General features: G+C 46.0%; 1 protein-coding gene across 1 annotated transcript in view; it reads right to left on the bottom strand.

Annotated features, from left to right (window-relative positions):
* Positions 1–3,994: 3,994 nt before the first annotated feature.
* The window catches only part of LOC131140068 (potassium voltage-gated channel subfamily H member 5-like), a 53,874-nt gene continuing 30,783 nt past the window's right edge, over positions 3,995–27,085 (bottom strand). The window contains exons 12-14 of the mRNA XM_058090157.1: positions 26,533–26,725; positions 21,045–21,241; positions 3,995–5,911 (exon numbers count right to left, since the gene is read on the bottom strand). Of these exons, the coding sequence (XP_057946140.1) occupies positions 4,892–5,911; positions 21,045–21,241; positions 26,533–26,725 (1,410 nt within the window). The 3' untranslated portion in view covers positions 3,995–4,891. The remainder of the gene's footprint in view (positions 5,912–21,044; positions 21,242–26,532; positions 26,726–27,085) is intronic.

The raw sequence follows: 27,085 nt of genomic DNA, 5'->3' as shown, positions 1-27,085 counted from the left end.
AACAACACACGTCTGATTCTGGCGTCTGTTTGGAAAAGCAGACACTAGAAAGAGAGGAAACATTCCAGCAGCTTCCAAGACGGAAGACGTGAAAAACCGTAAGATGAAAGAAATGTTCAGTAATACAAAACAACAAACAAAAAGTATCTGGCTGATCTGGAAATTCTTTTTTTTTTCTTTTTGGAATGTTTAAAATGAAATATTTCACAAAAAAATAATTGGAATCAAATAAATAGAACCAAAATAAATAACAGTAGTAGTGACTGTAGTAATAATGCCGATACAGTAAGAACTGTCATGTGTCACTACACAACATCATCCTTTTTAAAGCATCACAAGGACGAGGGAAAGGGCGAGGACAGATCTGGGAACAAACACTACAGGGAGGAACTGGAAAAAAAAAGTTGGGAAGAAGAGGGCAAGAAGGTAGAAGGTAATTGGAAGGTTGGATTTTCCAGAAGAAGAGCTGATGAAGAACCGTTGACTTCTGCAGCATGAATACGGTTTGGAGGTGTTCTCAACACAACATTTTAGATCATGGATCATGTTCAGGATAGGATTGGTCCACTTTGGGAACGCCCCTTACTGATTGGACGTGAGGGCGTGTCTCAAATGGAACACTCGCCTACTTTGGAGGGCATCAATCAGAACCTCCAGGATTGTGCCGTTTCTGGCGAATTCAGCCAATCTCTGCAAATTATGCGCGACATTGCAACCCATCCCCAAAACGTCCCCGTACAAACGTGTCCCGGGGCAAATGCACACGTCACCTGTCTAAACAAGTCAAACGTGTCCCTGCATGGTCCACTCAGTTCCCTGCTGGTGGTAATCTCTCATCTACCACCTCCAGGCCTCCCCGGTGACGTGATGAACTTTGTGCAATGTGACGGAGCAGACATCGAACTATAAGGGAACCTTTTGGTCACCCTCACATTGGGTGTGACTGTTCAATAACCCGCCATGGGGCCAAAGTGCCAGCAATGACAAACACTAACGAATTCCATCTCGCCAGGATGTACAGGAAGTTTGCATCAGTACCGTCCAAGTACCATCCATTTGGCATTCATGACTATAAAACGATCATTGTTTTATAGAAAATGTATTTTTGTAACAGATTCATTGGATTTACATGATTTCCTATGCCGAAAAATTGCCTTGTTTTTCGTCGGTTGTAACTACCGTATTTTCTGGACTATAAGTCACACTGGAGTATAAGTCACACAAGGCCAAAAATGCATCATTAGGTAGAAAAAACATACATAAGTCGTACTGGAATATAGGTGGCATTTTTTGGGTAATTTATTTTCCAAAGTACTTGACCAAAACAGACATTAGGTCCTCTTGGAAGGCAAGTTGTAACAATAAAAGAATAGAGAACAGGCTGAATAGGTGTAAGATATGCTAACACAATGCTAATTCAGCTACACTAAAAATAAACATGAACACAAAAGGTGTCCAGTGTTTATGGAACATAAACACTTTTTTCATGTATAAGTCGCTCTGGAGTATAAGTGGCAGGAACAGCCAACCTATGAAAAAAAGTGTGACTTATAGTCTGGAAAAAACAGTATATATGTTTTTTTGCGCTAGAGGCAAAGAGAGGTGATGATGCAATTCCACAATAAAAGAGCACTTTGTCAAAACTATCAAAAACAGTCCGGAACCGAGATGAACGGCTTTTCCAAAATGGTTGGGATTGAATGAGTTAAAGTTCCACCGCAAATCAAGGTTTCAGGTAGGAGTACAGATTGGGGCCAGCGCTACGTGGTCTTACTTACGGAGCGTACGGGTACGGGTCCAAGTGTTCCATTTGACCCACAGCCGGCGTGTCGGCCAGGAGGTGGAAATGTGTTGAGATCTTTTCACTGCTAGCATTCAAACATCAACCATCTTGCAGAAGACATGCAAAGAAAGCAACTAGAATTTCCAAAAGCAACAACGTGCATGACCTCTGCATCCCCGACGTCATAGATAGCATTTCTTAAAAAAAACAGTCAATAGAAACATATATATATATATATATTCTTAAAAAAGATACAACATTCAAGTGCTTGTCAAAAGGAAATATTCGAAAATGCTTCTTTTCAAAGTGTGTGTAAAAGTATAAGTTGTATTCTTTGTGATATATTTCCTATTTACATCATCCTAGAAATGAATATTCTGGGATGTTGGAAGCTCAATTAGTTTTTATCAAGACCGGATGGCTGGAAATGAAAACCAGAGTAAATGTTTCTCCACTCAAAGGAAATCTGATTGTTTCTGGTGGAACGTCTTCAAATATAATCGCGTCCTTTCAACTGAGATGCAAGCGTTCTAGTAGAAAAGTTGGAGGCAGGAAAAGGAGGGCAAACTCTGTTAGCTTGATGAGCTAACAATGCTAACAAGAGTTCACCGACCCCGCTAGCTAGTTTCACGTCTTTGTCCAACTTCATGTAAAGCTCGAGGTCAACGATATCAATATTAGCTTGGAATATTCGACATTATTTTGAACAAAACCCCATTTAGCACATTAGCATGCTGCAGATAAGAACTAAGGAATGGATGCTACATGATGAGACGCTAGCTAACGTTGACATCCAGTCCAATTAGGGTGGTAAATATAAACAGCATGCTACTACGTTGTTCAAACACACCTAGCTATAATCTCTTAGCAGCTAACGTTAGCTTATGAAACCAGGAACCGATCCATCACAATCAATCTGTGTTGATGAATAAGACTTGCATAGCTCTGCACCACCTTTCAATCTTCAAGAGCGTCACAATATTACAAAAATAAAATGCTGCCGAGGAGCCACTGAGCAAGGCACTTACCTCCTCCTACACACCCCTCGCTGTGGCAGAGGAGGCACTCAGAGGACCACAGCATGAACAACCAGCAGGCGGCGCCGTTCCTCCTTTCAATGGAGTACTGAAAGCCAGATCAGGGACATAGCAATTGGGGGGGGGTTAGCTTGAAGCTAATATGTCGGCCCGACTGGTTTGGCGTTTGAACGACAAAGCGGCATGTTTGTTAATTGTGCCTTAAAACTTTGCAAGGTGACTTCAAGTCGACATGAGGACGACGCAAGGCAAACAAACGCCATCGCTCTGCTCCGTAGCACGCTAGCTACACTAAGTACTTCCTGTCATTTGTCACACGCAGAGGAATGCATAGCCAAATTGGGGGGGAGGGGGGGGGTGGTGGTTTCGAAATGGACCTCCACACAGGAAGCAGCAAGAGCATCAACTGGACAGCAAATGCCCGCCCCCTGTCAATCAGTCAACTCGAGACAGCTAGGCTACGTTCACACTGCAGGTCCATCTAGCCATTCATTTCCTATGCTGGAGCCTATCCCAGCCAATCACAGAGCACATGTAGACAACCAATCACACACTCACATTCATACCTGGACAATTTACAGTCGCCAATCAACCTAATGTGCACGTTTTTGGAATTGGGGGGGGTCGGGTGGGGGGGGGGGGGGGGTAACCGGAGAAACCCCACGCTCGCACGGGGAGAACATGCAAATTCCACACAGATGATTCAAATCCAGATCCAGATTCAAACCCACAAAATGGATGGTGTCAGTGAAGCGACTCACGTTGTCGTCATCCACGCAAATATTTTGGCATCAAAATCAAATCCAAAACGAGTAACAGAGTAACAAAGTAACAAAGTAACAAAGTAACAAAGTAACAAAGTAACAAAGTAGCAAAGTAACAAAGTAGCAAAGTAACAAAGTAACAAAGTAACAAAGTAGCAAAGTAACAAAGTAACAAAGTAACAAAGTAGCAAAGTAGCAAAGTAACAAAGTAACAAAGTAGCAAAATAACAAAGTAACAAAGTAGCAAAGTAACAAAGTAACAAAGTAGCAAAGTAACAAAGTAACAAAGTAACAAAGTAAAAAAGTAGCAAAGTAACAAAATAGCAAAGTAACAAAATAACAAAGTAGCAAAGTAGCAAAGTAACAAAGTAGCAAAGCAACAAAGTAACAAAGTAACAAAGTAGCAAAGTAACAAAGTAGCAAAGTAACAAAGTAGCAAAGTAACAAAGTAAAGTAGCAAAGTAACAAAGTAACAAAGTAAAGTAGCAAAGTAGCAAAGTAACAAAGTAACAAAGTAACAAAGTAACAAAGTAGCAAAGTAACAAAGTAGCAAAGTAACAAAGTAACAAAATAACAAAGTAACAAAGTAACAAAGTAACATACCCTGCAGTGTGAACACAGTATGGTTTCATACTGGTTTCATTTCCTGTCATAGCGTTTGTGTGTTAGCTATATAAATGTACAGTATATAAAGTACAATGACTACAAAAGGGACCTAAAGGGGAGCCTTGAGGTGCTCCTAATGGAAGGTCTATGACAGTGACTCGTACTTGGATGACTTGTAGCTAATATTGTGTTTCAGTGTATCGTTATTAGCGTATAAAAATAACCTAGCGTTTCTCTGGGATGCTCTCGCTGCTCCATGCGAGCTAACGCTAACAAACCTTTTTAGCAGAGGACGTGAGCGCCACCAGAAGTAGACAGGATGGTTAATCGATATAGAAAAGACACGTCAATCTTTGGGCTGATGTAGTATTTCACGTAGCAGGCAACAAGAAGAAGTGAAAGAGAGGGCAGACTTTGAGACATGCTCCTTCCGTCTTTGTAGCGCTACCAGTATGCTAACCCTGGATGTCCACGTCTGAAAAACGTGTTTGACGTCCATTAAACGTTCCTCTGCATGCACCGAGTGTGTGTGTGTGTGTGTGTGTGTGTGTGTGTGTGTGTGTGTGGCAGGCCAGAATCCAGCTGGACATGCATAGACGGGTATGTACAATCAGTGTGCAAACGTTTAGCAGCAACGTGGACCCAGGACCCAGGAGCCTGGACCCAGGATTCCGGGGGTCTGGTTCGTCCACCTCGCTGGCTCAGCTGTCTTCAGAGTCCGGCGAGACCGGCCTGGAAACCGTAAAAATGTCTTGCCGTCGTACTTTGGTCTTCGGGGTGGGGGCCGGGGCCGGGGCGGCCGGGGGCGCCGTAGTCACCCTGCGCTTGTCTGAGAGGAGTTTTATGATCTCGGCCACCTGACCCTCCAGCGCCCCCAGACGCCCCCCCAGACTGTGGATGTTCTCCCGGAGCTCCAGCCGGGTCTCGTGCAGCGCCGCCTGCAGGGCCTGCTCGGGGACGGGGCAGAAGGGGTGAGGGGACGCCAGCGAGGGGGGGCTGTGCAGGAGCGGGGTGGCGGCGGCGGGGGTGCGCACCTCCCCGGCACGGTCGATGCGTAACTCGCTCTTGGTTATGCCGCTGTCGCACGAGTCGGTCTTACGCAACGGGTTGGCGCCGGACACGCCCCCCTCCTCTATGTCCCCGCTCCGCCCTCCCTCTTGAACTTTGACCTCCTGGGAGAGCATCTCCACGGAAACGGCCTTGTTGCTCAGCCCGTCAACGTGGCGGGCCTCGGCGGGCGCCATGTTGCTTTTCAGACGCATCCAGCCCCCGGTCCTGAGCGGGGGACTGGTGCACACCTTCAAGGTGACGCTCGGATCGCCGGGCCGTAGGTCCAGCGCGGTATTCTGCTTGGCGGGGGTCTCGCTGTAGACCACCTGAGACACGGTGAGCACGCTGCTGCTGGGCGGGGCTCCGTTCTGCAGGTGCGCCCGCCGCAGGCTGGGCGGCAGGGAGTGTTGCAGGCTGGAGTGGCCCAGCTGCAGGCTGTGGGGGTGCAGGTGCTGGTTCTTGTCCGGGTCCGGATGCAAGGCGGCGCTGGTGGTGGCGGCGGTGGCGGCGGCGGCGGCGGCGCCTTGGTTCCGCAGCTCCTTCTGCTGCTTGAATTTCTGGAAAAGCTTGCGGACGGGATGATCCTGAGGGATGGTGAGCTGCACCTCGTTCTTGGCTCGCTGGCGCTCCTCCTCCTCCTTCTTCACCTCGCTGATCTTGCGGAAGATGATCTGAAGACAGCAGAGAAGAACCACTCACTGTTATGCAAACGTCTTACCAGGAATACCAGGAACAATCATCTTGTGTCGTGACTTCCTGTGACAGACATCAGTCAGTGTTGACTTTGCGGATGTAAATGATACAGCCCCCCCATTCCCCCAACCCCCCAGCCTGTGAGGCGCCAGCTTCTCCTCTGGCTCCTCTTCCTGGCTAATTACACCCTGAAACCCCCACCAGGCAGCCGGCGCTTATTCCCACTTAAATGACCTCCGGCACAATCAATACCTGACACTTCATCTGTACTCCCTCCTGACCTGAACCTCCACGTCTGCTGCTCATCCAGCCTGGGAGCAGGTAGAGACCAAGACCCCCTGCCCCCTCCCCCCCCCCCCCTGCTGGGTTATTGTTAATTGTTAGCTAGCCGGAGGATGAACACTTTCCCTAAATTAACGACGGCGTGCACAGCCAGGATGAAATGAGGAAACATCTCCTGGGAGGAGAAGATCTTTTCCACCACAAATAACCAAACTACATCCTGTGAAGCTTTAGGTTTGTTTTTTTTAACCTTTAACACGGAATGCTATTTTTAGCGCAATAATTCCCATGGTTTGTGAAGCGACAGACTCTAGTCCAGGGGTCAGCAACCCGCGGCTCCAGAGCCGCATGTGGCTCTCCAGCCTCTTTGTTGCGGCTCCCTTTGCAATGCTTGAATATTTTTTAGCACCCGTGTGGTGAAAATGCACGTCTTTGTTATGAGTTTACAAAAATCCAACTTTGTGTGAGACCATGAATGCATCCTGACTGAGTTCTGACTGGTGACTGAATGAGCAGACAGGATGCTATCCAGTTCTCTCTGACAGGTTAACATGAAGGGAAATGAGTAATACTTTGAGTTATTTGAGTTATTAATTATTATTAATGAGTTATTTGACGATTCTAAAAAATAAATTAGAGCTCATTTAAAAACAAAAGTTTATCTCCAGTACTAGCAAGAGTACTCCAACTCGTCTTTTTTTTCCCTCCAATGTTGTTTTAAACATACAACGTTTTGCGGCTCCAGGCTATTTTTCTTTAGTGGGCAAGTGGGTGAAATGGCTCTTTTCATAGTAAAGGTTGCCGACCCCTGCTCTAGTCATACGCGGGTCGTTACCGTGTAGCCAGGTTCTTTTTTAAAACCTTTAACATGAAAGTTCTAGATGCTATTTTTAGACTCTGGTGATGTACGGGTCATGATGGTAATCATAGGTACAAAGCAGAGTGGGGGTTTGTTTACAGGGTCACAGACAATAAGCTTTTCTATGACAAAGCGCTGCGGAAAAGCACAGTGGAACCTTAGTTTTGGTGATCAATTCATTCTATTGGAAATGAGGTCAATCCAATCAATTTGGTTTAGGTTTGGTTTTTTTTTTAATCATTAACATTGAATGCTATTTTTATGTCATTGTTGACAATTTCACTGCTGTGAAACGACAAAGGAAGTCTATCTATCTATCCATCCATCTATCCATCTATGGTCCAGACATCGAAACATAAGATACAGCAATTAGAACTGTGTATAAAACATTCCAAATGCATATACACAACAAATGAGGTAATAAACATTGAATGTCAGCTTTGTTTGGCCCCATGGTGAGTTATTCTTGTGGTGTAACTATTGTTAGTTAGTAAAGAGTCAAATGCTGTCGTCGTGATTGGCAGGTGACAGAGCTGGGAGTCGATGACGTCCGCTTCCTGTTTCCAGGTGATAGCATGCTAACACTAGCATGCTAACAGGCACGTTACCCAAGTCACAAACACAGTTGGATACACGCAGTGTATTAGTAACACCCCAAGACTGACTCACCAACGTTTGGTTTGGACATCCGTGTGCAAATATCAAGCTGATTGAAAGACACCCCCCAGCCCCCAGCCCCCAGCCCCTAGCCCCTACCACCCCCGCTCCCCCCAGCGAGTTCTGCAGCTTTACCAATCGAGTGCAAATGAGTTTTCTACCAATAAATGCACCAATTATGGCAATTAGAAGCACAAAATGGTGAGTTTTCCCACAAAAAACAAATAATGCTTTGATAAAATGAATTTGTGGGGTCCTGAATAGTAAATCATGAAAAGTTTATGGAAGACATACGTCACAGATGGAAGAGCCTGATATAACATTCATTTGTTTTACCCTGTACCCACCCTAAGCACTTCTTGGTGCTGGTGGTAAGTTACATCTGTAGTCACAGCTGCCTAGCATGAGGCATACCATTGGTAAATGAAGTCATGAAAGAAGGGAACAAGGTAACTAGGGAACTCCAGCTAGAATCCTATCAGGACCTTGTTCAAGATCCTGGCATTTTTTTTTAAATTCAGTTGAAGAATCAGCAAGGATACACCGGATACTCTTTTCCCTCCTTTTTTGCAGGTCCGTATGAAATGGTTTGGCCATGTTAAGGTGTCTTGCGCCTTCAGGGCCACCAATGGACTCATCGCCGTCCTTGTCTTATTACGTCTAAAAGTTGGTTCCTAAGTAGGAAAGGTCACTTCACGCTCAAGTCGTTCTAGCTAACGAGTGTGAAGGCAGCAGCGTTGCCGCAGGTGATAATGAGTCTCGGGTTCAAAGTGATGCCAGCCTGGAGGTTGCCATGGTTACGGGGCGGCGAGTGGGCGCATGGAAAAGTCTGATTCAAGTCCAGTAAGTTCGTGGTCACAATGTGGGGAACTGAAAATACACACCGGGAAAATAAGTATATGACCCCCTGCTGACTTTGGAGGGGGAGGTGTGATGGAACAAGATGGAAGAAGCCTAACTCCACGTTGCACGCAACTCAGGGAGGACTTTGGTCAAACAACCACAATGTTTGGGGACCCCCACAGCAATTACCATTACCATTACCATTACAGAGGTTTGTATTTATTGCAGTCGACAGGTGTTTCTGTGGGTTTCAGTTGCTCACACAAGACGTGGACAAAGTTTTTATTTCGGGGACATAATGTACATTTTACCTTTGACATCAACGAGGTTGAAGTAGTGTCTGTACTTCCATTTGGCAAACGCTGTCTTCTCACTGGCGTCCTCCTCACTCGCCATCTCTCGCTATCGCACTTTGGACGTGCTCTAAAAACACTCGCTGACTAAACCTTAGCCAATCATGTTGCTTATGTGATCTAAACACCCGCCCACTCAAGTTCTCTGATTGGACGAAGACACATTTTACTAAACCTTAGCCAATCATCATTGCTTATGTGTGCTAAACACCCGCCCACTTAAGTTCTCTGATTGGACGAAGACACATTTTACTAAACCTTAGCCAATCTCGTTGCTTATGTGATCTAAAGACCCGCCCACCCAAGTTCTCTGATTGGACGAAGACACATTTTACTAAACCTTAGCCAATCCTCATTGCTTATGTGATCTAAAGACCCGCCCACCCAAGTTCTCTGATTGGACGAAGACACATTTTACTAAACCTTAGCCAATCCTCATTGCTTATGTGCGCTAAACACCCGCCCACCCAAGTTCTCTAATTGGACGAAAACGCAACTTTACTAAAACCTGAGCCAATCCTCATTGCTTATGTGGTTATGTCCCCCCCCCCTTGTCACTGCGCTGCATATTAGTTATGAAGTCGGTGATATATATTTTTAGGCGGCTTCAGTAACATGCAGTAACGGGGTGTAGAAAATGGTAATGGCGTTATGCTGACAGTAAAACAAATTAGTTAGATTACCCGTTACTGGAAAAAGTTTTAAACGCCGTTATTCCCATCACTGGTCTTTTCGGTATCGAGAGGGGCGGCTTTTGTAAAAAGTCCGAAATGAAGTATGACATTTGTATTAGAACTTGCAAGGTGAAATACTTATTAAGCACTTATAACAAAGTGATTGTGTAGACGCCATCTCATGTGGTCATGTGATCACACACGTGAACGTGACCTGGCAAGCTGCTGCTGTGATGATGATGATGTTGATGATGGTGAAGGTGGTGCAGGTCACTACGGCGACCATAAAACGTGAGGAGTCCAAGTTAATGTGGACGTATGAAGACGCTGGTGTAAAAGCTCTCAAGGTGATGATTCTCTCTCTCGGGAACTAATGGAATATTTCACGTAAAACTACTCCACACGCCTAATGTGATGAAATACCAGTGAAGTACTACTACGTTTACGTTGACAGAGGGAGTGTCTGAAGTACGGCTGCTCGTGACGTCGCCAGCATTCATTTCAGTGCCGACCGCACACGAAGATTGGAATTAATGATCTCAACTTTTTTCCCAAAGATTCCAGAAGGAGACGCGAGCTAACGTCGACTAGCCGCCGTTTAAATATGCATGAGGCGAGCAGTCGGGGTTTATTTAGGGTGTCGCACTCCGACTGACTGATGTTTTCATTTGGCCGAGCACGTTTGCGACTGGAGGCAAAGAAAACAGGAAGTTGTGGCGCTCATAAATCACCGCGGCAACAGCAGCACAGGAAACAATGACGTAATATTACAGGAGAACAACATGGTGGACATGCAATGTTTACTCGACTGGACCGCACTGCAGCCTTTTAGCGGCCATAAGGATATTCGCGCTAATCAACCACGGGGGAAATTAAGAGATGAACACCACAGCAGAGTAATTGCATCCCCGGCCCTGTTGCATTATGCAGACCACAGGTTGATGGTACTACGCCGGAATGGGGAAATATGCATCCATATAACCATGGAATTCAATAAGCCGGGGCTCAACTTGTGGCCATTAAACGGACAACAAAGTTGGCGGCGAGCAGCAGCTCACAGCCGCTCACTTTGTGGCAAATGAAGCCTCAATGCCGATTGGCCAAACGGCCATTATTTAGCATCAAGACTTGAGTCCTGCTTGAGTCCAGACGGGTTTTATGAGTAAATCCGTCTTTGGGAGCCAAGGAGTTCATCATAACAAAGACAGTCATGGAAAGTGGAATGATTGACAGCCATCACTCCACCTCTGAGCGTCCTAATGGACGTCTCGCCATGTGATGTCAACCCTGGCGACTTTTTACCGCCGTGATGCTCGGCATGCTAACGCGGCGCTGCCGGCGGTCGCACGCCAGCATGGCCGCCTGCTCGTTCATCATTGTAATTGTCCGACAGGAAGCGGCTGGCGGTGGCGTGCGAGCATGACGGCGTGCCACCTGTTGCCTAGCATGATGCAGCAAAGGCATTACCAAGCAAGTATATTAGTATAGAACTATTGTTCTATTATTTCTGCTGTTTTTTCATTCATTCATTCAAACTCCACATAGTGATGGCCGAGGGTGGAATCGAACTCGGGTCTCCTAGCTGCGAGGTCTGTGCGCTAACCACTCCTCCTCCTTTTAATAGTAAAAAAATCAATGAATAGGAACAATAAAAATGTCATTTAAAGTAAAACCAAGACATAATGACACATGTCATGTGACAGGGATGAGGAGACGGACACGTCAGGGTTGCGTCTGCACGTGTCCTCCAACGACAGGATGAAGTAAGGCGTCTCGTAAAGATGATGGAGATGCGGTGGAGGCCTCTTAGCTTTTAGGTGTCATAAAATGTTGACGAGAGGCTGGCACAGAGAAGCTGATTAAAGCGTTTAAAGACAACAAAGCAGATCATCAAATGTGGAAATGGGAAATGAAACACTGCAATATCCATACATACATATACATATACATATACATATACATATACATATACATATACATATACATATACAACAATATCCATACATATACATATACATATACATATACATATCCAACAATATCCATACATATACATATGCATATCCATATCCAACAATATCTATACATCGACATGTTCAATGTAATAAAACATCATCTTCAATGGCACCTAAGTGCCGAAACAAGGCTGAGCCGATGCCCATGATGCCCATGATGCCCATGAGGCCCATGATGCCCATGATGCCCATGATGCCCATGATGCCCATGATGCCCATGAGGCCCATGATGCCCATGATGCCCATGATGCCCATGATGCCCATGATGCCCATGATGCCCATGATGGATGCCCATGATGGATGCGCATGATGCCCATGAGGCCCATGATGCCCATGATGGATGCCCAAGATGCCCATGATGCCCATTAGGCCCATGATGCCCATGATGCCCATGATGGATGCCCATGATGCCCATGATGCCCATGATGCCCATTAGGCCCATGATGCCCATGATGCCCATGATGCCCATGATGCCCATGAGGCCCATGATGCCCATGATGCCCATGATGCCCATGATGCCCATGATGCCCATGATGCCCATGATGGATGCCCATGATGGATGCGCATGATGCCCATGAGGCCCATGATGCCCATGATGGATGCCCAAGATGCCCATGATGCCCATTAGGCCCATGATGCCCATGATGCCCATGATGGATGCCCATGATGCCCATGATGCCCATGATGCCCATTAGGCCCATGATGCCCATGATGCCCTTGATGACCATGATGCCCATGAGGCCCATGATGCCCAAGATGCCCATTAGGCCCATGATGGATGCCCATGATGCCCATGATGCCCATGATGCCCATGATGCCCATGATGCCCTTGATGACCATGATGCCCATGAGGCCCATGATGCCTATGATGCCCATGATGCCCATGATGCCCTTTAGGCCCATGATGCCCATGATGCCCATGATGCCCATGATGCCCATGATGCCCATGATGCCCATGATGCCCATGAGGCCCATGATGCCCATGATGCCCATGATGCCCATGATGACCATGATGCCCATGATGCCCATGAGGCCCATGATGCCCATGATGCCCATGATGCCCATGATGCCCATGAGGCCCATGATGCCCATGATGCCCATGATGCCCATGATGCCCATGATGCCCATGATGCCCATGATGGATGCCCATGATGGATGCGCATGATGCCCATGAGGCCCATGATGCCCATGATGGATGCCCAAGATGCCCATGATGCCCATTAGGCCCATGATGCCCATGATGCCCATGATGGATGCCCATGATGCCCATGATGCCCATGATGCCCATTAGGCCCATGATGCCCATGATGCCCTTGATGACCATGATGCCCATGAGGCCCATGATGCCCAAGATGCCCATTAGGCCCATGATGGATGCCCATGATGCCCATGATGCCCATGATGCCCATGATGCCCATGATGCCCTTGATGACCATGATGCCCATGATGCCCATGAGGCCCATGATGCCTATGATGCCCATGATGCCCATGATGCCCTTTAGGCCCATGATGCCCATGATGCCCATGATGCCCATGATGCCCATGATGCCCATGATGCTTGCGTTCTTCAAGGCAGGACGTTTCATCACATCTGCACTGAGCTTGACACGTCCACTTTATTAGGTACATTTGAGTTGGGGGGGGGGGGGGGGTCCCGTGATAGACGGGCTTTTAGTAGTCTGCTCACGCCTCTTGTGGTCCCACCAGATGTACCGTGAGATGTAATAGCTCCAACATTCCGTAGCTGTGGGGACTTTAATCCCGTGTGGTTCGGGAACAAATTGAAGGGGCGCCTTCGTTCCTCTGCTGATGAAATTCTTGATGTTGCTTCGTGATTTGCTCTCTCCCACCAAGCAGCAGCTGGCCGATGATGGATGGACGCTGGATGGAGTCCAACAACAAAAGCGGGACGTGACTATTGACTGGAGAAAACATGAAATAGCAAAGATGCTAAAACTAGTAGCCATGACGCTGCTGGTGTTTCCTGTAGGAATCATTCACGATGACTCCTCCTTGTCCGTCAAGCCGCGACTGGAATGTTCATTCCCGTTCGCTCCGGTGGCTCTGGTATGGGAATTTAATTTGATGTCTTCACGGGATCCAGTCCAGGATGAACCGAAGTCAGCTAGGATAGGCTCCGGCTTGTCTTCCACCTGCTACAGCCACGAGCTAATGGGCTCCAACCGCCATCCCCAGATGGCCCCCGAACACCAGCATCATCAGCTGGGCTGGAAGCAGCTGTTCATCCAGAAAGCATCCCAAACATCCCAAAAACATCGCCTGGCAAAATCCTCCAAACACTGATGCAAGCGAGGACTATCGGGACCCATACCTCAAACCCGAAGGGCTAGTCGTGGGGGGTGCTGGAGCCTATCCCAGCTGTCTTGGGGCACATACAAACAACCATTCACACTCACATTCATACCTATGGACAATTTGGAGTGGCTAATTAACCTAGCATGTTTTTGGAATGTGGGAGGAAACCGGAGTACCCGGAGAAAACCCACGCATGCACGGGGAGAACATGCAAACTCCACACAGAGATGGCCGAGGGTGGAATCGAACTCAGGTCCCCTAGCTGTGAGGCCTGTGTTCTAACCACTGAGGATAAGCGTTAGAAAATGAATGAAAGAATTCCCAGCTGCGACTCCCATCATTCCCATCGTTCACGCTAATGAGCCATTCAAAAGACGGGATTAGTCGGTGAACATCCCAACAGCAACTCGGACCACACCTTCATATTTGAAGCGTGATTCAGTCTAACGTTGACAGAAACCTGAGCATCCTGCCAAACAGGAAGTTGATGGACTTTATGGAAGAGATACGTCACAGATTGATTAGCCTGATAAAACATTGAATTTATTTCTTTTACCCTGCACCCACCCAAGGTAAGTGGTGGTGGTAAGTTACATCTGTAGTCACAAGGTAACGAGGGAACTCCAGCTAGAATCCTATCAGGACCTTGGCATTAATTGTTTTAATTACACAGCTTTTCCATTATAAGTGAAGTCAAAAGTTCCAAAGGTTTTCAGAATGACACAAATATTAATTTTCACTAAGTCTGCTCCCTTTGTTTTTATGATGCAAATTGAACGTTATGGAGGTTGATAAGACCAACGCCAATTCATTCAAATCTCTCTTTCTCATAAAAATGAACTTAACACCCCCCCCGCCCCCCCCCCCCCTCGACAAAACATTTAGATTTAATTTCCCTGCCGACAAGGAAAAAGCCTTTAGTTGACTGATTGAGAGAGAATAAGAGACAGGAAGTTCAAGGAGGACGCTTCTTGGTACGTCTCAACTTCTGTTCAACTGCTTTGAACAAAATGGCTTCCCAGGCTAAGATATTGCTGCTCGGATGATTGCGCCTCAAGCCATCATTCATCGAACGCATCATCAAGGACTTCCAGGAGAGAGATTTCGGTTTCCGTGAAGAACACTTCAGGGCAACCAAGAAAGTCCAGCAAACACGTGGACGGTCTCAGAGAGTTCATTCCTCGGCGGGATTGAGGCAGGAGATACTGTAGGTGTTGGACGGCTGAAGACCGGCGTAAAACCATCCAGGAGAAAAGCTCAGTCCGGGGTCGTCATCCTTAAATGGTTCATGTCTGGGGTTGCCAGGTGAGTGGAGTCACTCACATGTTCTCCTAAGATCACAGCCATGAATACACAATGGAACCAAAAGAAGCCCTGAGAGCCCCCAAGAACCGTTTGGTGACACCAAGGCTTTCCCAGCATAGGAAAGCAAAACCAAAGTGGTCACCAACAGGCGTGGGGAACAAAACATGGACATTGTAGGTCCGTGGCCAGGAGACCACCACATTCCACCAAGCATTGACAGCATGCCTTGGTAAACTGAAAAGCCAGGGTTATTATAATAATAATAATAATAATAATAATAATAATAATAATAATAATAATAATAATAATAATAATAATAATAATAATAATAATAATAATAATAATAATAATAATTCATTCATTCATTTTCTACCGCTTTTTCCTCACGAGGGTCGCGGGGGTGCTGGAGCCTATCCCAGCTGTCTTCGGGAGGGAGGTGGGGTACACCCTGGACTGGTGGCCAGCCAATCCCAGGGCACATATAGACAAACAACCATTCACACTCACATTCATACCTATGGACAATTTGGAGTGGCTAATTAACCTAGCATGTTTTTGGAATGTGGGAGGAAACCGGAGTACCCGGAGAAAACCCACGCATGCACGGGGGGAACATGCAAACTCCACACAGAGATGGCCGAGGGTGGGAATTGAACCCTGGTCTCCTAGCTGTGAGGTCTGTGCGCTAACCACTAGACCGCCGTGCCGCCAATAATAATAATAATAATAATAATAATAATAATAATAATAATAATAATAATAATAATAATAATAATAATAACAATATTTGACTGAAATATCCCAAAACACTGAACAGCAACATCTGAAACTTGCGTCATTCTCCAAAGTTTTGGCCATGACTGCTCGGTCTGGATTCCAAATGAATCAAGATGCACAAAGATTAATTGATGTGCCCAATAACGCATCTAATTAATCTGTCAATTAATCTGCTGTTCCTGCAGTGTGGAAAGTGGCCCCAATTAATCCAATTTTCAACTCCAGTTCCAAAGCAGAAGTTAAGAATTAAAAACCAATCAATCAGTGTAATTAATGTCTGTTATGTCAAAAATGATGTAAAAATGGATCACGACCCTGAAAGTGATTAATCATCTAAATAAGCCAAATAATCCTCAGCATGCTAAGCAGTTCACTTTTATTCAATTAGGGCGTTTGGTGCGGGTCAACTCCTAGTTGGACAAAATTAGATTTCTGTGAACGAGCAATGTCAAATCCCCGCATGCGGACTGTCAGGCTGGAGTACCACAGGGCTCCGTTCTTGGACCCATTTTATTTTCATAAATGTTTGCAATGACCTCGCTATATCACATTGTATGCAGACCATGCTGTCATTTTGACATAAATGTATGGATAATATTACCTCAGTAGGATTTGAATTCCGCTTTAAAAATAGCTTTTGTTGTTAAATTGGGGATTTTGGCCTGCAGGAATGTTCCTGTATCTTATGAAGGTCATGTTCCACATTTCTATTTTTAGCCACGTGGAGATGCCTTCTGCCAAACAAGCCGCTAGCCTCCTTTAGCTGGTAGCATCTTGGAGAAGAAGCGGCATCTTCTTGGACGACAAGATGGACCCTCAGGCCTTTGGACTGACTGTCCCACAATGCTTTGAGCCCGGGGGGGGGGGGGGGGGGGGGGGGGCATGTGTAACACATACTAGTGCTAGATGTAGGACACCTCAAATAGAAGCCAAAGCTTGCCAAGCAGGCTCTCTGCTACAAGTTGGTAGAAAAAAGTCAAAAAAGCGTCAAAAAGCATCAATTGTACTTTTTTTGTACTAAAAGTGGAACAGGAAGAAGAACAGGAAGTCTTCAGCCTGTTGCCATGGTTGTCGGCACTTCAGCAGCTCCTGTCAGCCATCACTGCTAATGACTACATGAAGATCAAGCCGTGCTGTCAGCGCTTTGCAACATCTTCAAAAAACCTCATTACATCATAGATCAATTTGCCGCCAAGCTCAAGTAAATTAGCTCTCATCCAATACGACGGCAAACATCCACTTCCTGTCAAATGCCTCCAAGAGTAGGATGTCAACAACACAGGAAGGTCCAAACACAGGTTGCGTCTCAATTGGCGCACTTGCATACTTAATACTTAATACTTAATACTATAATAAAGAATAAATACTAATAAATAGTTTGTCATAAACGAGCGATGGGGATGGACGCTCAGAAGCAAGCCTCGGCAAAGAGCACATTTTGGACCTTTGTCCTCTCCAACGCTCATCGATCTCGCCATGACAGCTGAGGAGGCGTTTGGCGGCCGCCGGGAGCTCGTAACAGGAAAAGACCTTTCATAATAAGAGCTCTGGCGACTGGAGGCTGGGATGCAGCGTGACTTCTTCCTTTGGACTATCACATGACCTGTTGGAACGCTTCAATACTCGATGCTGCTTTTCATCCATAAATCAAACTATGAGCGGTCGGACGGGACCCCAGTTGGCCGCCCCCCCCCCCCCTAATATTCATATTAACATGACATTTTTATGCTTAAGTTTTCTGCTGGCAGCACACAAAGCAAAGTCCTAACAGGCATTGCCTGGGACAGCTCTGGAAAGAAGGGGCTTATGTGACCTTTGGCTTCGGGCGAAGGTCATTCACATTTTTTTTCGCTTGTAAATTTCTGAGAAAAAATGTTGTACTTTATTTTCCTGAATTAACGACGTTAAACTCGAAATCTCAGATTTTTTTCTGGACTGTAGTTCTTTACCAACTAATACAGTTACACCCCAAGTCTCTGCTTTTCTTTTGATTACGGCTGCAAAAAAGCCGCAATGTAGGCTTTTGTTGCTATCACTATTGTGAAGGTGAAGCAATGGAACGCTTTGTAATAAATGTGCATATTTTACATCTTGCTCATTTTTCCACATGAACGTAAGACTTTAAAAAGTGCCGAGTTGCTGAAAAAATCCCATCAAGGATTGTAATGCATTGCTGCATTTTCACATTTAACCTTCGACCCCCGAGCAGTGCCATGGTGGACTCAGCCATGCAGATGCTCAGTCAGCATGAAAAGGAAGTTGTACCCCACCAGTAGGGGTGGTCTTTGGGCACCGACTAGAGAAGAATGTTGAGGACGGCAGCGGCCTGCCCCATGGACTCCAAAGAGACAATCATTCTCACTGTGGCTCCTCAAGGACGGACTGGGAAGACTTCAAACTCTGCTGGGTCTCGTACGGGTCCTCGGGTGGACAATGGACAGGACTACAGTGTCAAAATGGATCAGATGTCAATCAGATGATTTATTTCCACTTTCAGTCTTGGTGTGCACCACAACAGGAACAAAAAAACTAAACAACAAGGATTAGGTCGTTTCCATGGTGATGCTTCAACGCTGTGTCACTGTAACACGGTCAGACGCCCAAAAGGTAAACAAACCCGTTTAACCACAACGCCAAATGGTGCCCAATCAATCTAAAACAGGACAAACTAATGGAGCCCAGATTCATCGATATCTTATTCATCCATTTTCTATGCTGCTTATCCTCACTCAATTTGCAGGGGTATGCTGGAGCCTATCCCAGCTGACTTCGGGGCCCACCCTGGACTGGTGCCCGCCAATCACAGGGCACATATAGACAACATATAGGCCAACATCCCTAATGGTAATATTATATTAATATTCACGTTATTAGAAGCCTTCATGCATCCACATGACACATTTTGACACCAAAATAGGACAAGAACCTAAATAAGAACCTAGCCTGGCCTCCTGGAACTGACAAAAAATGTAATGGCTGCTTAATCCCAGAATTAACACAAGTAAAGAGCAGCGCAACACACACACACTCACACACACACACACACACACTCCATCACACACACACACACGTTCAGTTGTCCAAAAGGCATGACTAACGAGCGATGAATAATGAAATCAACGCTTCCTGCTCGGACGCCACCAGCAGGTCAGAGGACACGACGGTGTGCAGGCCGACTGCGTACGCTAAATAATGAACAACCACGGCAGCCATGAAAAACAACAACAGACGTGTGGCGGCAGACAGCACACGCCAAGGAAGGAACCAAGGGAGGAGGAAAGGAGGCGATAAGGAGGTCGGGAAGAGATCCTGTTAGATGTTTGTTTGTTTTGTCTGCTTCCTCCTCACGCCGGGTACTTTATGCGTACGTATGGAAATTCTACTGTGTGGCAAACAATGTTGGGAATAAAAAAAGATGATAAAAGCTAAAGAATATTTCTCTGCCTTGTTTACATAAAAGAGCCAAGCGGGAGAACGTCACAATAAACAATGAAGTGGAATAAACATTTACCATAAACGTGTACCATGTACCATGTGATGGTGTGTGTACACCAGTGCCAGGCGGTGCCTTTGGTTCCTGCCTGGAGTGGTTGGATCCACCTCTAATACGCGGTGCATTTGGTTCCTGCCTGGAGTGGTTGGATCCACCTCTAATACCACCACTACTACGTCACAGTAATACAAGCAGTCAATCATGTACAAATATGGACTAGAACAAATATAACAAAGCCCGGTTTACCCTTCATCTTCCAAACCACTACAGACCACTACGCTACAATGTGCTACGCTACGCTACGCTACACTATGCTACGCTACGCTACACCACGCTACACTACGCTACGCCACGCTACGCCACGCTACGCCACGCTACGCCACGCTACGCTACACTACACTACGCTACGCTACGCTACACTATGCTACGCTATGCTATGCTATGCTACAACACCATCTGGAGCAGTTCAGTAGCAATCGTTACCTAATAATGTGACAAAAACATTAAAAATGTCAATAAAATACATCACACTCACCACTCACTAGTCTAGACCAGTGATTCCCAAAGTGTGGGCCGCGGCCCCCTGGTGGGCCGTGATGGTACTGCACGTGGGCCATGAGAGGTCATTAAAAATATGATTCATTTTTGAAATTATTATTATTTATTTATATTATTATTATTATTATTATTTATGAAAATATTATTTTAAAATCTATTTTTATTGTAAAATATTTATTGCATGATTAAAAAAATATTTATAGGCCCAAGTAATAACCTATTGAGTGTTATTGACCTGTCACAATATTTTAGGAACCTTATACAGTTTTGGAATGTAGCTCTCTGGTCATCATGCCAGTCTTCAATGCAGTTATGAAAAATATGAGAATTCATTAGATTAAAAATATATTAAAATAATAATAATAATAATAATAATAATAATAATAATAATAATAATAATAATAATAATAATAACAATAATAATAATAACTTAAGCATTTCGTGTATGTACTGTTAATAGGACAAAAGGTGTGCCACAGACATTTTTTCTATTTTCAAGTGTGCCCTGAGTTGGTCAAGTTTTGGAAGGCCTGGTCCAGACGTCTTCCAGTGGCTGCCAACCTCCCTCATCCGTTCATATAACTCCCAACGATGAACAACACCTCGTCTAGCTCCTTTCTTCGTGTTGGAACAGGTTGGTGAAACCCTTGGTTCAGGAAACATCCCAATTGCTAATAGAGTGTATGTGACACGGGCCTGCACTCCTGATTCTGAAGGCCCTGGACATACTACATTGGCAAGGTGATGCAATCAAATCTAACATAGTTGGATCCACCCATCCACCCTCGTACTGGAAGCCGTGCAGCTAAGAGACGTTGGACAAACGTTTGGGAGTAAATGAATATCATCTGATGAAAGAGAAGCTAGGATATAAGATGAAGGAAATCAAGCGTATCTGTGGTGTTTAGGTCTGCAGAGAAGGCCTTGCTGGCCCTGCTGGCCTTGCTGGCCCTGACGGTTCACCAGCGTAGGTACTCACCCTCTTGCGCAGGTTGCAGGTCAGGATGAGGTTCCTGGAGAAGGAGTTGGCGAAGGCCGTGTAGAAGTCCAACACCTTGAGCAGCGCCTCTCTCTTGATGACGTGCAGGTCGCAGTACGTTAGCGCCCGCACGTTAGCGCACGCGTGAGCCAGGGTGGTTTCTTTCCAGAAGACGTCGCCAAACACGTCACCTTTACCTGAAGAAAAACACAACAACAACAATAATAATAAGAATAATAATAATAATAATAAGCATCATGGCAACCACTGGACTCATCATAAAGGTACACACAATTCACTTTTTGAAGTAGCAGTAGAAATTAATGCTAATCTTAATGCTAATCTTAATGCTAATCCTAATGCTAATCTTAGTGATATTGAATGAAACAAAAATGACATTTATAGTTCCCGACGCAAGCCGTGATGAGCTAGCGCTCACAATTCAGCCTCATTGATGGAAGTGACACCATCGGGGTTATATCGCTCAGGTAAACAAACGTAGCGGTGTACGAGACAAGGATGCTAACAGAGACGTGTCAATACTTTTCCAGGAAGGAAAAACATTTGGAAATGAAATGAACATAAACATAGAGTATATACTGTATGTACAATGCTTTGCAACTGCATTCTTGTTTTTTTACTCTGTGTATCGGCGGAAAAGCATCATTTATCAAAATGCGTTCATAGCGTACTTTCAAGCCAGATGCTTCTTGTCGAGGTGTTCCTTCAAAGCATGCAAAGAACACAACTCAAGGGGGCCGTCCATCTGTCTCTCATTCTCTGGACTTGCTTCGTCCATTTTTGGAAAAGAAAACAAACTCACAGTATCATTCGGATGCTATGAACATCCAGCAGCAACACAACGTTTCTGCATGACTGCTATTTGATTAAAATAAAGCAGGTATCAAATGTACTGCAGCCCTCAACTAGAGCCTTGAGGTGCTCCCAACAGCAGCAGGTGAAGATGTATTGGCGCACCAGTGCAGGGTTCAATTCCAATGCTGGGTGAGCATGTTTGCAAACACGTGGAATGGAGTGACTTGCTGCCTGATCGTGTTGTGCCGATTGTGTTGACATTTGAGCCGCTTTGTCGCTGAGCCGCCTGGACACTCAACTCATCAGCTGGCAGCATGGCTCCAACATCATCATCATCATCATCATCATCATCATCGTCGTCATCTCTCAGCACATGAATGATACATGATGTGTGCGCTCTCATCGTCTCCCAGGCAACGCCATGCTTGTTATGATAATAACGTTTTAAAAAAAGATCAATTCAATGTCAAAAAGTGCAAATTCATCACTTCTCATTTTGCACTAACAAGCTGAAAATGCCTCGGGGGATGTATTTGGGTCGGCACAGGCCCACAAATTGGAGCTAATCGTGAGGAGAATCTGTGTCAAAGCTGTCAGCAGTACCGGTACCAGTACCGGTACCAGTACCAGTACCAGTCAGACGACCCACAGAACTACTGACCATGAGCCGCCATCTTGCTCACAAGCTGTCAGTGTGGTGGGGGCTTAGGTGTGTGTGTGTGTCAGTGATTGGATCTCTTTCTGACAAGCCGCCCCCCTGCCCCCCCGGGGGGAACCTCCTGCAAGGCTTCTGGAATGAGCTCCCCGTAGACCCATCACTCCTGGCCAATTAGCTGTGTGGAGGTGTTAGCCTTCAGGTGCCCTGAAGGGGGCGACTGAGACACCTCACCTGAGACACCTCAGCTGTACCTGAAATGGAATACTCAGTACGACATTTCAGTAATTATTACAACACCCATTTTAATATTTTAATTGGCAGCTAGCTGGCAACAAATGGAACTTGAATGAGCTACTTTTGTTGCCATGGTAACATTCGTCCAAATGGAGTACCTGTGGTAGTACCAGACATTCAAATAAACACGAAACTAATAATATTTTCCATGACGGTATACTCTGGACTTTTTTGGGTGCATCAATTTTGACAGCCCCCCCCCATCCCAAATCCTATTTAAAGTGGCCGCAAATCAATTTGGACCCCCATACATAGATTCGGGACTACCACTTCACCCTCATACTAGACGTGTAATTCAGTAGGTGGCAGTATGCATCGTAAAGAGAATAAGAAGACGTTGCAGGAGGGATGATTTTTTTGTTTTTAATTTGTTGTCTTCCGCTAAGTAGTGACCTCTGAGGGGGTGTCCATCAATGAGCACCCAAGTATGCAAGCCCACCAATCCTCCCACCAGGAGGTCTGGATGAAGAAGACGTGGTACTGCAGTGGGCCGTGACGACAGAGTGTTGATTTTAAAGGACAGGAACTGGGTCGCGCACTTGAAGTGTTTTTTTTTTTTAAATGCACCCCGACCGGGAAGTTCTGAGGGAGCTCGTTGGTGGTGATGGAGAGAGCAGAGGCCCACACGTGGGGGCGCACCCCACCCCCCTGCCCCCGCCACTCCTCAGATTATTGTCCCTTTGATGTCGGCCTCTCGTCCCAAATGAGATTCAAGCCGGAGCGTGTAGGACACTTTGCATTTGGGTCCTGCATGAACGTCTGAACATCACAGCCTGGTGGTGCAGACGCGTGATGTCAAAGTCATGTGGCACAGGAAGTTGGATAACGTGGAATAACGTGGAATAACGTGGGATAACGTGGGATAACGTGGGATAACGTGGGATAACGTGGGATAACGTGGGATAACGTGGGATAACGTGGGATAACGTTGGATAACGTGGGATAACGTGGGGTAACGTGGGGTAACGTGGGGTAACGTGGGGTAACGTGGGATAACGTGGGGTAACGTGGGATAACGTGTGATAACGTGGGGTAACGTGGGATAACGTGGGATAACGTGGGATAACGTGGCGTAACGTGGGATAACGTGGCGTAACGTGGGATAACGTGGGATAACGTGGGATAACGTGGGGTAACGTGGGATAACGTGGGGTAACGTTGGATAACGTGGAATAACGTGGGATAACGTGGGATAACGTTGGATAATGTTGGATAACGTTGGATAATGTTGGATAATGTTGGATAACGTGGGGTAACGTTGGATAACGTTGGATAACGTTGGATAACGTGGGGTAACGTGGGATAACGTGGGGTAACGTTGGATAACGTTGGATAACGTGGGATAACGTGGGATAACGTGGGATAACGTGGGGTAACGTGGGATAACGTGGGATAACGTGGGATAACGTGGGATAACGTGGGGTAACGTGGGATAACGTGGGATAACGTGGCGTAACGTGGGATAACGTGGCGTAACGTGGGATAACGTGGCGTAACGTGGGATAACGTGGGATAACGTGGGGTAACGTGGGATAACGTGGGGTAACGTTGGATAACGTGGAATAACGTGGGATAACGTGGGATAACGTTGGATAATGTTGGATAACGTTGGATAATGTTGGATAATGTTGGATAACGTGGGGTAACGTTGGATAACGTTGGATAACGTTGGATAACGTTGGATAACGTTGGATAACGTTGGATAACGTTGGATAACGTTGGATAACGTTGGATAACGTGGGATAACGTTGGATAACGTGGGGTAACGTGGGATAACGTGGGGTAACGTTGGATAACGTTGGATAACGTTGGATAACGTGGGATAACGTGGGATAACGTGGGATAACGTGGGGTAACGTGGGATAACGTGGGATAACGTGGGATAACGTGGGATAACGTGGGGTAACGTGGGATAACGTGGGATAACGTGGCGTAACGTGGGATAACGTGGCGTAACGTGGGATAACGTGGCGTAACGTGGGATAACGTGGGATAACGTGGGGTAACGTGGGATAACGTGGGGTAACGTTGGATAACGTGGAATAACGTGGGATAACGTGGGATAACGTTGGATAATGTTGGATAACGTTGGATAATGTTGGATAATGTTGGATAACGTGGGGTAACGTTGGATAACGTTGGATAACGTTGGATAACGTGGGGTAACGTGGGATAACGTGGGGTAACGTTGGATAACGTTGGATAACGTTGGATAACGTGGGATAACGTGGGATAACGTGGGATAACGTGGGGTAACGTGGGATAACGTGGGATAACGTGGGATAACGTGGGATAACGTTGGATAACGTGGGATAACGTGGGATAACGTGTGATAACGTGGGGTAACGTTGGATAACGTGGGATAACGTGGGGTAACGTGGGATAACGTGGGATAACGTGGGATAACGTGGGGTAACGTTGGATAACGTGGGATAACGTGGGATAACGTGGGATAACGTGGGATAACGTGGGGTAACGTGGGGTAACGTGGGATAACGTGGGATAATGTGGGATAACGTGGGATAACGTGGGATAACGTGGGATAACGTGGGATAACGTGTGATAACGTGGGGTAACGTGGGATAACGTGGGATAACGTGGGATAACGTGGCGTAACGTGGGATAACGTGGCGTAACGTGGGATAACGTGGGATAACGTGGGATAACGTGGGGTAACGTGGGATAACGTGGGGTAACGTTGGATAACGTGGAATAACGTGGGATAACGTGGGATAACGTTGGATAATGTTGGATAACGTTGGATAATGTTGGATAACGTTGGATAACGTTGGATAACGTGGGGTAACGTGGGATAACGTGGGGTAACGTTGGATAACGTTGGATAACGTTGGATAACGTGGGATAACGTGGGATAACGTGGGATAACGTTGGATAACGTGGGATAACGTGGGATAACGTGTGATAACGTGGGGTAACGTTGGATAACGTGGGGTAACGTGGGATAACGTGGGATAACGTGGGATAACGTGGGATAACGTGGGATAACGTGGGATAACGTGGGATAACGTGGAATAACGTTGGATAACGTTGGATAACGTTGGATAATGTTGGATAACGTTGGATAATGTTGGATAACGTTGGATAACGTGGGGTAACGTTGGATAACGTTGGATAATGTTGGATAACGTTGGATAACGTGGGATAACGTTGGATAACGTTGGATAACGTTGGATAACGTTGGATAATGTTGGATAACGTTGGATAACGTTGGATAACGTTGGATAACGTTGGATAACGTGGGGTAACGTGGGATAACGTGGGATAACGTGGGATAACGTGGGATAACGTGGGATAACGTGGGATAACGTGGAATAACGTGGAATAACGTTGGATAACGTTGGATAACGTTGGATAATGTTGGATAACGTTGGATAACGTTGGATAACGTTGGATAACGTTGGATAACGTTGGATAACGTTGGATAACGTTGGATAATGTTGGATAACGTTGGATAACGTTGGATAACGTTGGATAACGTTGGATAACGTGGGATAACGTGGGGTAACGTGGGATAACGTGGGATAACGGGGAAATGTCAGGATGAAGGTAAACAGGTGAAATTAAATATGGCCACTGTTCAATGTGTTACTGCTTCCTACACCCCCCCCCCCCTGCTGACACCCATCCAAAAAAGTCACGCAGAGCAAAAGGACGGCCAAAAAGTAGCCAAAGAAAGAACGCTAGAGAGAAACGTCGTACCCAAGATGGCGATGACCTCGTCGTCCTGGATGACCTCCAACGACCCTGACACTACGAAACACAACGTGTCCACGCTCTCCCCGGCATGAAAAATGAGGTCGCCGGGAGCGCAGTGCGTGGTCTGGAACTCCACCGCCAGAGATCGCAGGCAGCCGTCGCTCGCCAGCCGGAACGCCGGATGCTCGTTGAACACCTGAGGAGGAGATGAGCTTCACTTCTTTTTACACTTTCATAGACGCCAAAAAGACTTCATGTACTTCATGTTTTTTATCAACCTCAAAGGAGCCTTGAGACATGATAACGTATGTACGTGCACACACACGTTAGGGTTAGTTCTTCCTCTTCTAGTTGGGAACTGATATTTCCCTGAAACTTACCTTCTGTGTCTTCTATTGCTGATTACTGAAGAACAGAGAAAGGTAGAAACTAACTATTTTCCTTTTGGGAAGGTTTTCTATAGCCGTAGGATATTATAGATAGAAGATATTAGAAGATATAGGTAGAAGATATTAGAAGATATAGGTAGAAGATATTCGTCCCTCAGTGGGGAAAT

This window comes from Doryrhamphus excisus, chromosome 13 (genome assembly GCF_030265055.1).
Source record: "Doryrhamphus excisus isolate RoL2022-K1 chromosome 13, RoL_Dexc_1.0, whole genome shotgun sequence".
In the NCBI taxonomy this organism is placed as follows: Eukaryota; Metazoa; Chordata; class Actinopteri; order Syngnathiformes; family Syngnathidae; genus Doryrhamphus; species Doryrhamphus excisus.
Note: the sequence above shows the minus strand (reverse complement) of the source record. Positions and strands in the feature narration are given on the sequence as shown.